The sequence below is a fragment of the Nothobranchius furzeri genome, chromosome 19 (assembly GCF_043380555.1).
Source record: "Nothobranchius furzeri strain GRZ-AD chromosome 19, NfurGRZ-RIMD1, whole genome shotgun sequence".
Classification (NCBI taxonomy): Eukaryota; Metazoa; Chordata; class Actinopteri; order Cyprinodontiformes; family Nothobranchiidae; genus Nothobranchius; species Nothobranchius furzeri.
This window is the reverse complement of record NC_091759.1, coordinates 1,103,811-1,118,693: the sequence shown is the minus strand read 5'-3', so window position 1 is coordinate 1,118,693 and position 14,883 is coordinate 1,103,811. Positions and strand designations below refer to the sequence as shown.

General features: G+C 43.2%; 1 protein-coding gene across 4 annotated transcripts in view; it reads left to right on the top strand.

Moving 5' to 3' along the window:
• Positions 1-14,883, top strand: part of jarid2b (jumonji and AT-rich interaction domain containing 2b) — a 346,573-nt gene that overhangs the window by 263,992 nt on the left and 67,698 nt on the right. For all 4 annotated transcript variants that reach the window (XM_070547377.1, XM_070547378.1, XM_015973765.3 and 1 more), the window contains one exon: positions 12,759-12,885. In XM_070547377.1, coding sequence (XP_070403478.1) covers positions 12,759-12,885 — 127 coding nt within the window. The remainder of the gene's footprint in view (positions 1-12,758; positions 12,886-14,883) is intronic.

The window sequence follows — 14,883 nt, the reverse complement described above, 5'->3', positions numbered from 1 at the left end:
CTGTCATTTGTCCGCAAAAACCGATATTTCTGTTACTTGTCTGCAAAAACTGATATTTCTATTATTTGTCCGCAAAAACTGATATTTCTGTCATTTGTCCGCAAAAACCGATATTTCTGTTACTTGTCTGCAAAAACTGATATTTCTATTATTTGTCCGCAAAAACTGATATTTCTATTATTTGTCCGCAAAAACTGATATTTCTGTTACTTGTCTGCAAAAACTGATATTTCTATTTGTCCGCAAAAACTGATATTTCTATTATTTGTCCGCAAAAACCGATATTTATATTTGTCCGCAAAAACCGATATTTCTGTTGTCTGCAAAAACTGATATTTCTATTATTTGTCCGCAAAAACTGATATTTCTGTTACTTGTCTGCAAAAACTGATATTTCTATTTGTCCGCAAAAACTGATATTTATATTTGTCCGCAAAAACCGATATTTATATTTGTCCGCAAAAACCGATATTTCTGTTACTTGTCTGCAAAAACTGATATTTCTGTTATTTGTCCGCAAAAACCGATATTTCTGTTACTTGTCTGCAAAAACTGATATTTCTGTTACTTGTCTGCAAAAACTGATATTTCTGTCATTTGTCCGCAAAAACCGATATTTCTGTTACTTGTCTGCAAAAACTGATATTTCTATTATTTGTCCGCAAAAACCGATATTTCTGTTACTTGTCTGCAAAAACTGATATTTCTATTTGTCCGCAAAAACTGATATTTCTATTATTTGTCCGCAAAAACCGATATTTATATTTGTCCGCAAAAACCGATATTTCTGTTGTCTGCAAAAACTGATATTTCTATTATTTGTCCGCAAAAACTGATATTTCTGTTACTTGTCTGCAAAAACTGATATTTCTATTTGTCCGCAAAAACTGATATTTATATTTGTCCGCAAAAACCGATATTTATATTTGTCCGCAAAAACCGATATTTCTGTTACTTGTCTGCAAAAACTGATATTTCTGTTATTTGTCCGCAAAAACCGATATTTCTGTTACTTGTCTGCAAAAACCGATATTTCTGTTACTTGTCTGCAAAAACTGATATTTTTGTCATTTGTCCGCAAAAACCGATATTTCTGTTACTTGTCTGCAAAAACTGATATTTCTATTATTTGTCCGCAAAAACCGATATTTCTGTCACTTGTCTGCAAAAACTGATATTTCTATTATTTGTCCGCAAAAACCGATATTTCTGTTACTTGTCCGCAAAAACTGATATTTCTGTCATTTGTCCGCAAAAACTGATATTTCTATTATTTGTCCGCAAAAACTGGTATTTCTATTATTTGTCCGCAAAACCGATATTTCTGTCATTTGTCTGCAAAAACAGATATTTATATTTGTCCGCAAAAACCAATATTTCTGTCACTTGTCTGCAAAAACTGGTATTTCTATTATTTGTCCGCAAAAACTGGTATTTCTGTCATTTGTCTGCAAAAACTGGTATTTCTGTCATTTGTCTGCAAAAACTGATATTTCTATTTGTCTGCAAAAACTGATATTTCTATTATTTGTCTGCAAAAACTGGTATTTCTATTATTTGTCCGCAAAAACCGAAAATTCTGTCATTTGTCTGCAAAAACTGATATTTCTGTCATTGGCGAGGCACAAGACCATTCAACCATTGCTTAGGCCTCTGTCCGTCTAGATTTCTTGGCTAAACCAAGCAGTCTCTGGAGAAATGTAGTTTATGCAGAGACCAAAGTGTATTTTTGCCAATGGTGGAAGAAGTACTGTTCTGAAATCGGTTCTAAGACTGCAGAAATACTATTGAAGCTGTCAAACTAGCTGTTTGCTCATCAATTCTGCAGGATGAAAACCATTCCTCCAAAATGTCTTATTCTGAGGATTTTCTAGGCCGTATTTGCCTTAGGTAGTTATCTGGATGTGATTGTTTATTCCTTAGTTATGTGTGGATCGTAGATCGCTCCCATGGCAACACTGATAGCTGTTTTATGATATTTAAACATACCATTACTCTCTGCTCTTATCTTCAGACGTGAATCATTGACAGTAACCTTTGTAAATAAATGCCCTGTCATGGATGCTTGTGAAACGGATGGTTTTATTTCATTTCCAGAGACAAATGCACCTAGTGTGAAATCCAATCACAACACATTTGATCAGCTTTATGACTTAGCATTTACTTTTACACATGAGAAGATATCATTTTGCTTTAAGTGTGGAGTTTTCTTGTGTGGACGTGGAGGATCATCAGCCTGGCAAGCCAGACTAAATAAATGTATTATATAGTCTGGCCACGCTCCATTGACGGCTCTCGGTTGTGGGGCGGGTTCTACCGTTGTCTTTCAAATGATCTCCACATTCCACTGGACAATGAATGTGACATACTCTTGTTTCACTCTGTTGCATCATCCCACCCACCAGGCATATGGAGTGCCCTGATTGGCCCACAAAGCGGATAAAGCTCTGTGATTTGTTCACTAAAGCCGGGCGTACACTGTGCGACTTTTTCACTCGCAGCGTTCAGCTTCAGCTCAAACTGTACGACTTCCTCGCAGAGCAGATCTCACGAGCCTTGTGCTCACACTGCACGACCCAGTTCTCGCATGCGACCTGACTGCTCACACTGTACGTCTGGTAGCAACACATCGGACCTAAAAATATGCTAAAAATAGCAGTTTTTACTCAACACGTCAGACTTTTTTGTCTTGCCTGTTGTCCTTTGGGAGAGCTGCAGGAGGACACACAGGGATTTATGGGGGTTAGATGAGGAAAACGAAATAAAGAAAGTAAATCTGTGTTTTGTGATCAGTTTAATTTGACATGAACACGACAAACACGCTTTCTTGACAATCTTTGTGAGTAAAAAAACGTGTAGAAACAAAAACGAACAGCGTGTGTTATTAGGGAAATAGCGGGCGAGCGGCGTTGATGCAGGATTGCGCATGCGCCGTGAGCGGTTCTGATACATTTTGGGTCGCAGCTGCTCGCAGCGCCGCTTCAACAGTGCGATACCCTCACGAGGGACGAGCGAAATATTAAACACGCCAGAAGTCCGTGCGACCTCACGATTGCTGATTGGCAGCTGGTCACGTGGTGTTAATCGCCTCTCGTAACCCCCTGTACACCACACGACCGCTCGGCGCAAAACGCGCCCCGATGTCGTGGATTCTCGCACGACTGGAAAATGGGCTCAAAAAAGTGAAAAAGTTGCACAGTGTACGCCCGGCTTAAGCAGATAGAGCACTATGATTGGCTCATCATTATGGATCAATCACAGCTCTTTATGTGTTTGAAATCCCTCTAGAGAGCTGTGATTGGCTAGCCAGAATCCTGTTGGGGCTGCAGAGGTTCCAGTGGAGCGTTGCTAGACCAAACTTTGCAAAGCAAGAATTTGGTCTAGTTCACTAGGCTAGAGGATCATGATGATTGGCAGTGTGCTGGGGTGAAAGTTGCATACGATTGTGTTGACCAGAGCCAGAATGTTCTGTTTAGGTGTGTGTGTGTACATTATGCAGCGAGTCAAACATTTGGTTACTGACATGCCTCCTGAGTGAAACTGGTATTGATGCAGAGCTGGATGGACAGTGTGCAGAGCGAGGCAGTTTAGTTTTGAAAGGGAGCTGTTTATGCAACCTGTCAGATCAGACTACACACATGTATGCGAGAGCTGCTTTATAGCATATTTTAACACACAGTTCTACCACGAGGCTCGTATTTGTCTGCTGCAGGACCAGATGTGACTCGGCTCTCTGAAACTGCCTCGGTTTGAGGAATTTTTGCTCAGCTGAGCCCTAAAAATCCACAACAATGCTCTGAAACAGCAAGCTTGCCATTACTATAATGTTTCGCTTTACTAGAGACACTTAATATTCCCACAGCAACTTTTCGACTGCACCTTCCTGTCATGTTTAACACCAAATAAACAGGAAACGGTTGCTTTGAGCCCAGCAATTTGCGATGAGGCTCTTCTGGCTATGTGTGCCAGGCACAGAGACCGGAAAAAAGCCCCAAAACTCCAAGAAAGAGACTGAAACTACAATAAGACAGCGCTCTGTTGACTCGGCTCTTTCTGCTGCCGCCTAGAGAGTTTAACGTCTGGTTGTTCTCTGTAAAAACCGTCATTTTTCAGATTAAAGCGGAGCAACTCATGCGGGCCCTGGCGAGGAGGGTGTAACTTAGTTTATTTGTGTTGAAAGTGATCACAGATGTCTCCTAAAGCCCTAACATACGTCTTAGAGTTAATCTCTGCGATTTACCTCTGTTTCTGAACATCTTCTGTGTCCACGGTTGGTATAACAGACACTCTACATTGAGCTTTGAGAATAGAACAAGTAAAAAGATATCCTCACCAAATGGTTTGCTGCTAATTAAATACTATGATCTGGAAGAGAGAGAGAGAGAGAGAGTGCTGGGCTGAACTAAAGTAATTGATTATAATCAGTCCAGTTTACTTGAGTTTTACATCAATAGTTTTCCACTTCCCCTACTGGCTGAAAATAGAATTACACTGTTGTAAACAACCCTGCTGCAGCCTTTCTGTAGCTAGCGCTAACAACAAGCTAATGCTAACGAAAGCCAACTGATAAGCCACAAAGTTGAGAATCACACTGTTGGACAAAACTGGTATTAATTACAAGTTTAGTGGCAACAAAGCCAGGTCACCATCAGTCCAGGATTCTGTAACATCCTTTAGCTCCCTTAAAACTAGCGTAGACCGCACCGATGTTCACTCTGGTTGTAGCTCTGCTTCACGTCGAAAGACAATACTTACTTTTACTTCTAGGCTCCTCCTTGATGCCAACAAAAAAGCTAATTTCTTCTTCTGTGCTTTTTATTGACTGTCGGTAAACTGAAAAGGGCTAACTGCTAGCCTTTACATTAGCTACTGGCACAGTAAACTGTTATTGCCATAAAATGAGCTGGAAGAGACCTCTAGTGTCCCTACCTGAACCAAATGAAGTTTCTGGTCAGTAGAGGGCTACAGAGTGCTGTCCAGTGTGAAGTTTCTGGCTCAAGAACCACTAAAACCAGTTTGAAAGCTATAGCTTAAAACGCTAAGAACTTGTTTGCACATTTCTCTGCAGTTTTTCCCCTCTAGTTAAAAGTTGTATCAAACGAGAAACAATAAAACACGAGATCTCACAAAATCTGTTAGCAGCTGAATGAAGTGTTGTGAACGGTACTCGGCTACAAGGAGTTCAAATTTTAGCTGGCTGTCGTGTTAAAGCCATTTCAGTCTGCTAAATTTGGTCTCCTGATTTATAGAAGTCATAATGCTGCGACTGCGCAGGTTTGGTTCCTCTTTGCTCTGAAATCTGCTTTGTTAACCATTGCAGCTTTCAAGTCCTCCCTTCCCGTGCACATGGAAGTGTTCTGAAATGGTCTCCCGATATCCCAGCAGCGCGTAAAGAAAAGCCCCGTAGCTGCACACATTCCAATGCTGTGAGCTTGTGGCATAATGAGGAGATTATATAGGGCCTCTTGTCCTCGGTAACCTCAGAAACTTTGTTCCACTCGCCTTTTCTCTGAAGCCGAGCTAAGCATCCGGTCGACTCGGATCTGTAAGAGCCAGAGACCAGGATGTAGTTAAGATTGGAATGTAAATTCTGGGACTAAACAAGTGCATCGTATGGAGAACGTTGGCCTGGTTTGAGCGTGTTCCTCACGCTGGTGGAAGGTCAGGACTAGAGCGATTACCGCACATTTGTTCTTCTTCTTTGTGGCCTTGTAAAGACTTAGCACACGTATTTGTTTTTCCACAAGGCAATAATCAGGATGCCATAAATGTTTTCTAATCTGCATAATCTTATCTTGCTGGTCATCTGCTCCACATGAGAACCCGGAGCAGCCGTATCAATGCAGGCATATGGAGCCCATGTGTTCACCATCGAGCACAAAGATGAAGATGTGAGGAGTTGAGCTCACAGAAGCGGGACCGTCAGGACTACTGGATATAATAATAACCGTGGCTTTGTTGGGATAACATTTCTACTCCATCAATCTGTCCATCCATCCACCTCTCCGTTCCTCCTCCGAGAGGAAATGTGTGTTAGAACAACAGTTTTTGGTGCAGTTTTGCAGAGCAGGTCGCAGCTGGCGCTTGGCCCACATTCCTTTGAGGTGACGTACACACAGTCGGCAGCAGCTCAGTGCTATTTTTGGAACCGCTAGCGTTCACATGCACGCACACACACAAAAATGTCTTGTATGCATAACACGTGTTGCCCTGAAATGCAAATGTGCAAAAACACAGACTTCTCTTATAGATTTAACAATTAAATGATGAACCGGGCTAATTGGACCAAACTCTCACAGGATTTATCTCTGCTATTAACCTTCAGCTTCAGAGAGCCACACTCGAGGCATTCTGGGATATCGTAGAAGGAACAGTTTCAAGATGCTAGAAGAAGATTTTAGACCAAAATTTACACTATCCAAATCTTTGGCAAAACTTGGGATTAAATATCCAACTTTTAGGTTAGTCGTTTGAATGAAATGTGTTAGTTTTCTACAAAGCCAGATTATTGTTATTAGGGTTGTCACGGTGTGAAAATTTTGCCTCACGCTTATTGTGACCAAAATTATCACGGTTTTTGGTGTTATCGCGGTATTTTTTTTTAAACGTGTTACATTTTCAGACAACTGAATAAACCCTGTATATCAGGAAAATGTCCTCAGTTTGTGTCCTTCCAGTGAGCTTTGCAGATGTGGGAAAATGTCATCAGGCAGTAATCGTTGTTAAATTCATAATTATTCTCGGAGAGAGACCAACTCTTATCTGTCCCTGGGAGCCCCGTAATGCATAGCGTCATTTCAACATGGGGGTGTCCGCGACACGGTTTATATGCAGGTAGCGGCGCTGCGGCTGCTTTATATAGCGACTCGTCGCATTCTCCCTCAACCCAAATCCTCGGATCACGCATTTTAGCTAAAGCGCTAATGTTAGCTTGCCTTGCGTTGACTGTAGAGTTGTGGGTGATGGTCACGCAGATGTGTCATGAGATTTGAAGCGTTGCTGCCTTTCACAGACACTTTTTCTGCACGTGCTGCAAACAGGATAGCCGTCTTCTATCAACTGTCCCTCGGCATTCTTCAAATATCCAAAAAATGCCCGTACTTCCCACTTTGTCTTCTTTGAGGGATAAAAAATGTCCTGAGTGCTGCCGTCTCCTCCTTTGGCCATTATTTCAGCTTTAGCTTCAAGAAGGTTTTGGTTGTAAACAACAAAGTGCGTATGTGCCGCCGGCAACTTCAGCAGATGATACGGTGGCTGGTAAGGGTCACCGCGCCTACACCGCAGCCACGGTAACCCACCGAGATAATATAGTTTTTTTTAAAAAACAAGACAGTTATTATTATTGTCAACTTTTTTACCGGGGTTTACCGCTACACCGTTTACCGTGACAACCCTAATTGTTATTATGCAAATTATCTGTATTTGTTTTGCAGTCAGCAGGGGTGGACATTAACTTCAAAACCAACCGGCCAGCCGGGCCGGTAACTCTGACTATTTACCGGCCCCGCCAAGAATCTACCTGGTCAGCTGCCAAAACGAGTCAAAATAACAACTGAACCGTTTTAAATGTAATAAACCTTTATTTTGTACACATTCACAAACATAATAACGTATTCAAGTTTGAATTTGTTTGTTCCCTCAACAAAACTCGATTTTGTCGTCGCATTCTTCCGGCATACAACGCAGTACATCACCAACTCCGCTTTGCTGTACTCGAGCCTTTGTCTGTGTTTGAGATGAGCTAGTTCTGCGCAGATTAGACCAGCAGTGATCGGCGAGCAGTGCATGCGGTTAGATTTGTGTCTGACTTGACACCGACTTGCTCTGACGTCATGCATATGTAGGCAACGATAACCTCGTGAGATCAAGGCGGCAGCAGATTTTGGAGCAAGGCGCTGCAGTTGCTCTCCACCGCCTGCAAAACCTAGGGGATGACGGGAAATGCCTGGCTCTCATCTGATTGGTTCACATTTTGATCCAAACATCCGGTGGTAGAACAGGAAATGTTAGCTGGTCACATGTATTCTGTAAATCATGTGACATTGATGATAACTATATAGGCCATAAAGAGAAATGTGGTTTGTTTTCTTTTGTCACGTTTCCTATGAGCACACTAAACCTACAGCTGATAACCTTTACTTATTATTACAGTCATGTCTCCATATACAATATATGATAACCACACGCACGTGAGGATGTGTTTCAGCTGCTAACGTTAACGCAATATCTTCAGCCATCGTCACCCCCGAGCTACACAAGCAGGAAATTGTGTCCGACTTAAACGCCGGCTTTCAGCCACTCCCCCTGCTGCTTCCGTCTGCTCTCGTCTGTTTTCCAGGCGAGGCGCTGCTCAACTCGAGCACGGCCATTCTCTGCGCCTCCCGTCTTCTTTAAACCGCCAAGAATCGTTCCACCTACGCACACGCTTCTCTGCTTCATACTGTTTGGAACTGTCTCGCTTCTCCTCACCAGTTTTAAAGCGTTTTGTCGGAGATTTCATCAAGAAATCCCATTCCTGTGGTGGCGCGATCTTCCTGCGTGCTTGTGTGTTTCTAGCGTGGTTCCACTTCGTCTTTAATAGTGAACCTATAGTTCACGTGACTATAACTGGAATCGTGCAGTACGTGGCTAGAGGCGCGCAGGTTCACGCACGAGAAACAAAAACGGCGGCTTCCTACAGGGCGGGGCCATGATGTAGGTGAAAGCCGGTGTGTAAATGACAAACAAGGCTTGGGCGCCACCCGGGCGGTAAGTCGTCAAGTATTTACCGCCCGACGAGAAAATTTAGCGCCATTGGCGCTAGGGCGCTTTAAAGGTCCACCCCTGGTCAGGTCCTCCCAAAGTTAGTCTCGCCACTTGTTCCAAGGATGACTCTCTGAACAACAGAGCTCATTATTGGTAGGCCTCTTGGCTGGATGGGAGCATGTAGGGGAGTAGATGTTTGTCAGCACCTGGTTGTGTTCTGTGTGGATCCTCACAGTGTAAAAACAAATCTGGCAACACACACACACACACACACACACACACACACGCACAGAGCAATGTTTGACACCAACGCTGAGGTGCTACATGCTTTACTGTCTTTGCTCATTTGACGAGCCGTTTCCCATGGTCTGTCGCAGATTACCCTAACCCTACTCGTCATCAGGAAGGGAGATTTTCCTTGATTTTTCCTGACCTGTTCTGGATTTCAGAAAGTTAACAAAGTTTGTTGATTCTCGTGTAACTTGTTCTTTAGCTGGACAAACACTGTGCGTTTTTGGCCCATTTTGAGTGTTTTCCACTCTTTCGACAATTCCCGGTGTCAGACTGAGTTTCAGCTTAATCATCGTGTGCTACGAAGAAGGTAACTAGCAAGAATTGACCGATATGTCGGTTGGCTAATGTATTGGGCTGATATTTACCAGTTCTCAAAGATCGGCTGTTGCGGATATGTCTTCAGTAGAGCCAATTTTAAAACGGCCACATCCATGGGCAACACAGCTCCAACAAATTTGATTCAGTTGTGGTGATGGGAGGGGTTGGTGGCGCCAGTGCTCAGCAGCCTCACCATTGTCTGCATGACCCAGGGCAGCTGTGGCTACATTGTAGCTCATCACCATGTGAATGTGTGCACGTATGGGATGACTAGTTGTGTTGTTTTGCGCCTTTAGGGGGGTTGTAGGATTCAAGAAGGTGCTATATCAAATACAGACCATTTTGTATATTTACATTCCTGAAGTCCTCTACCTAATAAAAGCTCTTTTCCTTTTATTCACCAGGTTTTTTTTTATATTTGACTCAGTCAGTTTGCTCATTTGTTTGATTATCTTTAGTTAAATGTTAGATTTTAATTCTGGGAGCATGTTAAGATTCAAAGGTAAGTTAAATTCATTGTGCACCCATTGTTATTAGCATTATAGCTTGTAAATAAGGTGGAAAACGAGTGATTTGTCCATGAAAATTGCCCCACGACCTCTACGTATCTGCATTAGAAAAGCCAATATCTTCTTCACCTCACCACCAGCTCCTGATCAGCAATCATGTGGTCGCACAAAAATCCCACCTGTTTGAAATCCTGGTCGCCCATCATGTCGTCGCACTGCTAAGGCGTTGCCATGAGCCCAGTTCACCTGCTCAGGTGCCAACACATGGTGGTGTGTTTGATTTGCTTGTGCATTCTGGCAGTGTCTCCTCACTTCCTTGTTTTTTCTCTTTCTTCTCCCAACATGTCGCTTACGCACGTACAGTTGCGAGCAGTCGGGTGGTACCCAAGCATCGGGTCGTACGCTGAGAGTTTTTGAGCTCAGCTCCGTAGCCGCAGGATTCGACTACTGAATCAGTCTCCGAGCGTCTGCCCAGCTTTAGGTTGTCGAGAGCAGCAGCTGCTCCTGTCTCTGATGAAAACGCTGTCTTTCTCCCTTCCTTTCTTTTCCCCGTTGAGCACTTGTTGCTGTGGATAAACAGTGCAGGAAATATTCGTGGCAGTCTGCCAGCAACTGTGAGGAAACCACAGAGAATACAAGAAAAAAAGGAAAGCAGACAAACTTTGAGGTCAGTTTTTGGAGAGCAGACTATTTTCCTTTACGCTCAGCTGTGTGGTATTTGTGTATATCAACTGTCAGCTGCATGTGTGAGAATGTTTGTAACCACGAGAATTACTGTCAGCTCTGTGGCGCGCGCGCGCCGGTGTGCATTTGGCCTCGTGCCACGCCGTGAGACGAGGAGCGCTGGTGAGCTGTCTAGGTAATTGGGGCTTACCTGACAGATGTGTGCGCACACACACACACACACACACACACACACACACACACACACACACACACACACACACACACACACACACACACACACACACACACACACACACACACACACACACACACACACAAAGAATGGATTAGATGACATTAACTACAGTAGGAAATGGCATAATTGAATACTTGCCCATGATTATGTGAACATGCATGCTCACATTTGACAGTGTAATGAGGGGCCGCTGCATGTTACACACACACACACACACACACACACACACACACACACACACACACACACACACACACACACACACACACACACACACACACACACACACACACACACACACGCACACACACACACACACACACCTATCTGGCTTTTTAAGAAGCTGGAAAGCATTGTTTGGTGTGTGCGTGTGTGTGCGTGTGTGTGCGTGTGTGTGTGTGTGTGTGTGTGTGTGTGTGTGTGTGTGTGTGTGTGTGTGTGTGTGTGTGACGGTTGTCATCCATCAGCTGCAGACACTTTTTTTTTTTAAATCCAGCCCTCCTCATGGACTTACCCTCCAGGTCTTCACAATCAAAACACTAAGAAAGCTTATTTTTTCCTGCTGGAGGAAGAAAAAGAATCAGACATGTCAATATTGTGAAATGTTTTGTCTGCTTTCAGTTCCTGGAAATGAAAAAAAAAAATCTAAGTAGCTCTAAATGCTTTCAAACCCTCTTTTTTTATGTTTTAGCAGAAAAAAATACCGTTCTAGTGACTTAAACAGATTCAACGCATGAAGATTCATCTGAAGTCTTTTAGAAATGACATTTGGGTGTCAAACACACACACACGTGCACACACCCTGTTGTGATGCTGCTATAAATAGCAGAGGCCTGTTAGCACACATCAGAATATGAAAGGTGTAACTCATTACAGCGGCATAATAAGCTCAGATAAACTGGGAGAAACCAGAGATTCCTGTTGTCTGTTGTTACATCAACAGTTTGGGGAATTGTTCCATTCTTACGATGAGTGCAACGATCTGTGGTTTCTTTTCACATAACGACTCAACGTGACATAGAATTAAAAAAGAATCTCACTTTTTCCACGTGAATCCGAAGTGTTTTCTCCGACACTCGCTAACAGCTGACATCCACTCGTCCTGAGGCTTGACGTGGAGAAATTTGCTATTCCACAAGCAATTTTTTTGTTGACGCTTGTGTCTAATCTCATTTCCTTTAGTCATTAGTGTTGTTAGACATCAAGCACAGCTGGCAGAGCGGTGAGAGGCAGCAGCAGCGACGTGGGAATAGAAATGTGCTCGTTGCTGTTGGACACACACTAAGGAGGCTTTTAGCGGCTCTCATTTCAACAGCATCTTTTTCTAATGAGCTCTGGATATGAGCAGTAGGTGTTGTAAATACATTCAGGCTGAGACTTTGGGACACTCTGTAATATTGTTGTTTATCGCTAGAAGAGATAAGCGTCACAAACTCACAGATGCTTCCGAACGATTCACCACTGTGACAACGCCATCACTGCTGATCCTGTAATACGTGTGTCCAGATAGCTGCGAGCTAATGCTTTGTTATGCTAATGTAGTGACAGAAATGGACACGATATCTTAAAGGAAATGTCAAATGTATGATTATTATGATGATTTCTCTAAGATTCATGGTGTTCTCTGATTTACTGAGGTGTTGGCAGCCTAATAATGCTTAGTTTGCAGCTCTTGTATTTTACCAGCCTCATTATTAGTTGGTGAACGCATTCCTTGGCAAAGATCTGAGCTTGTACACTTCCTTTTTATTTTTATTTTTTTACCAACACTATTGTGCAGATCTCAGTGCATTTCCTCGCCTTGACCTCAAGCCACAATTCTTCCTGCAGTTTCTGCTGTCTGGCAACGCTCTTAGCATCTTCCACCATAAACAACCACCCTACTTCTGCACATCAGTCCAAATTCAAAGCTGTTTTCGGTGTCTGGTAATTATTTAAATTCTTCTGTTTTCTCTGTTTTTTCCCCCCAGGATGACAGTGATGGGATCCCGTGGTCGGAAGAACGGATGATGCGAAAGGTGCTTTACCTGTCTCTAAAAGAGTTTAGGACCGCACAGAAACGGCAGCTGGACGGGGATGGGCCCACCAACTCTGACGGTGAGTTTAGATCTTCGTCGTAAATGGATCTGATGATGTGTGTTTATTTTGGTTGATCAGTAGAACACAAACACCATTAGACCAAATGTTTCTTGATGCAGGAAACCATTCTTAGTGATAAAATGTGTGGTTTTGTGCTGAATGACTACTTATTTGCTGATGAATAGTTATGTTTGGCCCTTTTTAAGGCTGCATAGTTGGATGAGTGCGTTTACATGCAGCCAGTAACCCTTTTAAAACCCGAATGTTCACAATAACCCGGTTTCGCAGGTGCATGTAAACACCGCCAAAAACCCGGATATGCTCATAACCGGGTTTTTAAAAACCCGGGTACTACACCTGGGGTAACCCGAATGTTTGGTCGCGTAAACGCATACCGGGATATCCCCATCAAAGCGTGTGTTCTGCGCATGATCTGTTCGCAAGGAATCTTGGTCTTTTGAGTAGCGAGACGTCTTGTGTGCGCCAGAACACCGGAAGTAAACAACAAGTTGGGAGCAACATGGCGAGTCGCGGCACAGCACCACACTTTTGGAGTGACGAGGAAACTAAAGCGCAAACAAACACGGTCACTATCTCTTCCAAACTGGGAAATATGTTGTTGTTTTCACGGATACCGGAACAAGAAGAACCGGAAATGACGCACATTGCGTCTGGACGTAGTCCATACGTCCTGACGCTACCCCAACGTCCGCATTTAAATCGGGTTATGCAAGTTAGGGGTAACTTTTTCTATTTATGCTTGTAAACGGGTTATTCTGATCAACTCAGAAACCCGAACACTGACCTTAACCCGATCATAACCCGGATATTGGCTGCATGTAAACGTAGTCACAGTTGCTTTTCTTTTTAAATGCATTCAGTAGTGTTTATATCTGGGGATTATAATTTAGCCCCAACTAAGTGGTATTGGTATTTCTTAAGAATTAGCTCTTTTTGTGATACTAGAATTGTTGTAACATAATTTTTAGTTGGTCAGGAATCGTTACCTAATCTTTACTTGAGACAAAAATAGCACGAGGTGATCACTAAACAGTGTGAGGCTATCTGTATACTACACAGACACACAGCTCTTCAAATGGTCCAGAACGCAGCGGCGCGTCTGGTCTTCAATCAGCCAAAAAGAGCACACGTCACCCCTCTGTTCATTGAGCTCCACTGGCTACCGCTAGCAGCACACATTAAATTCAAATAGCTAACATTAGCATACAAAGTCCGAGATGGTACAGCTCCCATCTACCTGAATCCCCTTGCAAAGGCTTACGTCTCGGCCCGGCCGCTCCGGTCATCACAGCAAGAGTTAACCACAAATCCCGCCCAGCCACTCGGAACAGGCCATTTCCAGTACATACTCCAGTTCGGGTACTCAGTTGATCCCTGAAATGGCGAAAGTGGTCCTTTTGGCCCGGCGACAGGGAAATGAAGATACATGCATACCGTGAAGGTCCAATAGTGGAAAGGGGTCTTGTCTTTACAAAAATGTTTCCAAAATATCTGGAAATGTTTGTGAGGGTTCTCGATTCTCCCACCAGTTGTAGGGCCTCACTCTAGCCTCAAACAAAATGTTCAGAAATCTGGTTCAACCCGTTCTCTCTCAGAAGAGTCGCCACGAGCATCTCAAACCCTTCTCAATTTAGTTTCTTTCTCCTAAAGTGCGAAAAACGTTGAAGATTTTACAACACGGACATTAGCACCACTGTTGGGATTTGCTTGCGACTGCATCACATGCTCTCTCGTTGTCCAGTCTGTCGCAAAAATGTCGTTCTAATTAAGTATTTCTATATTTTCTTGCGTCTGTCTCCAGCTGTTGCTGTCAAGTGAGACACTTGCATCTGTGATTGATCACCAGACATTCATTAATTTTGTAGATATGATCTCTTCAAAACACAAATCTGTAGCTTTTTCCTGCTTGTGGTTCAATGAGTGGCTTTCTTTATTCGTTGACTCTAGAGCAGGGGTGTCAAACTCATTTTAGCTCAGGGGCCACATTGAGGGAAA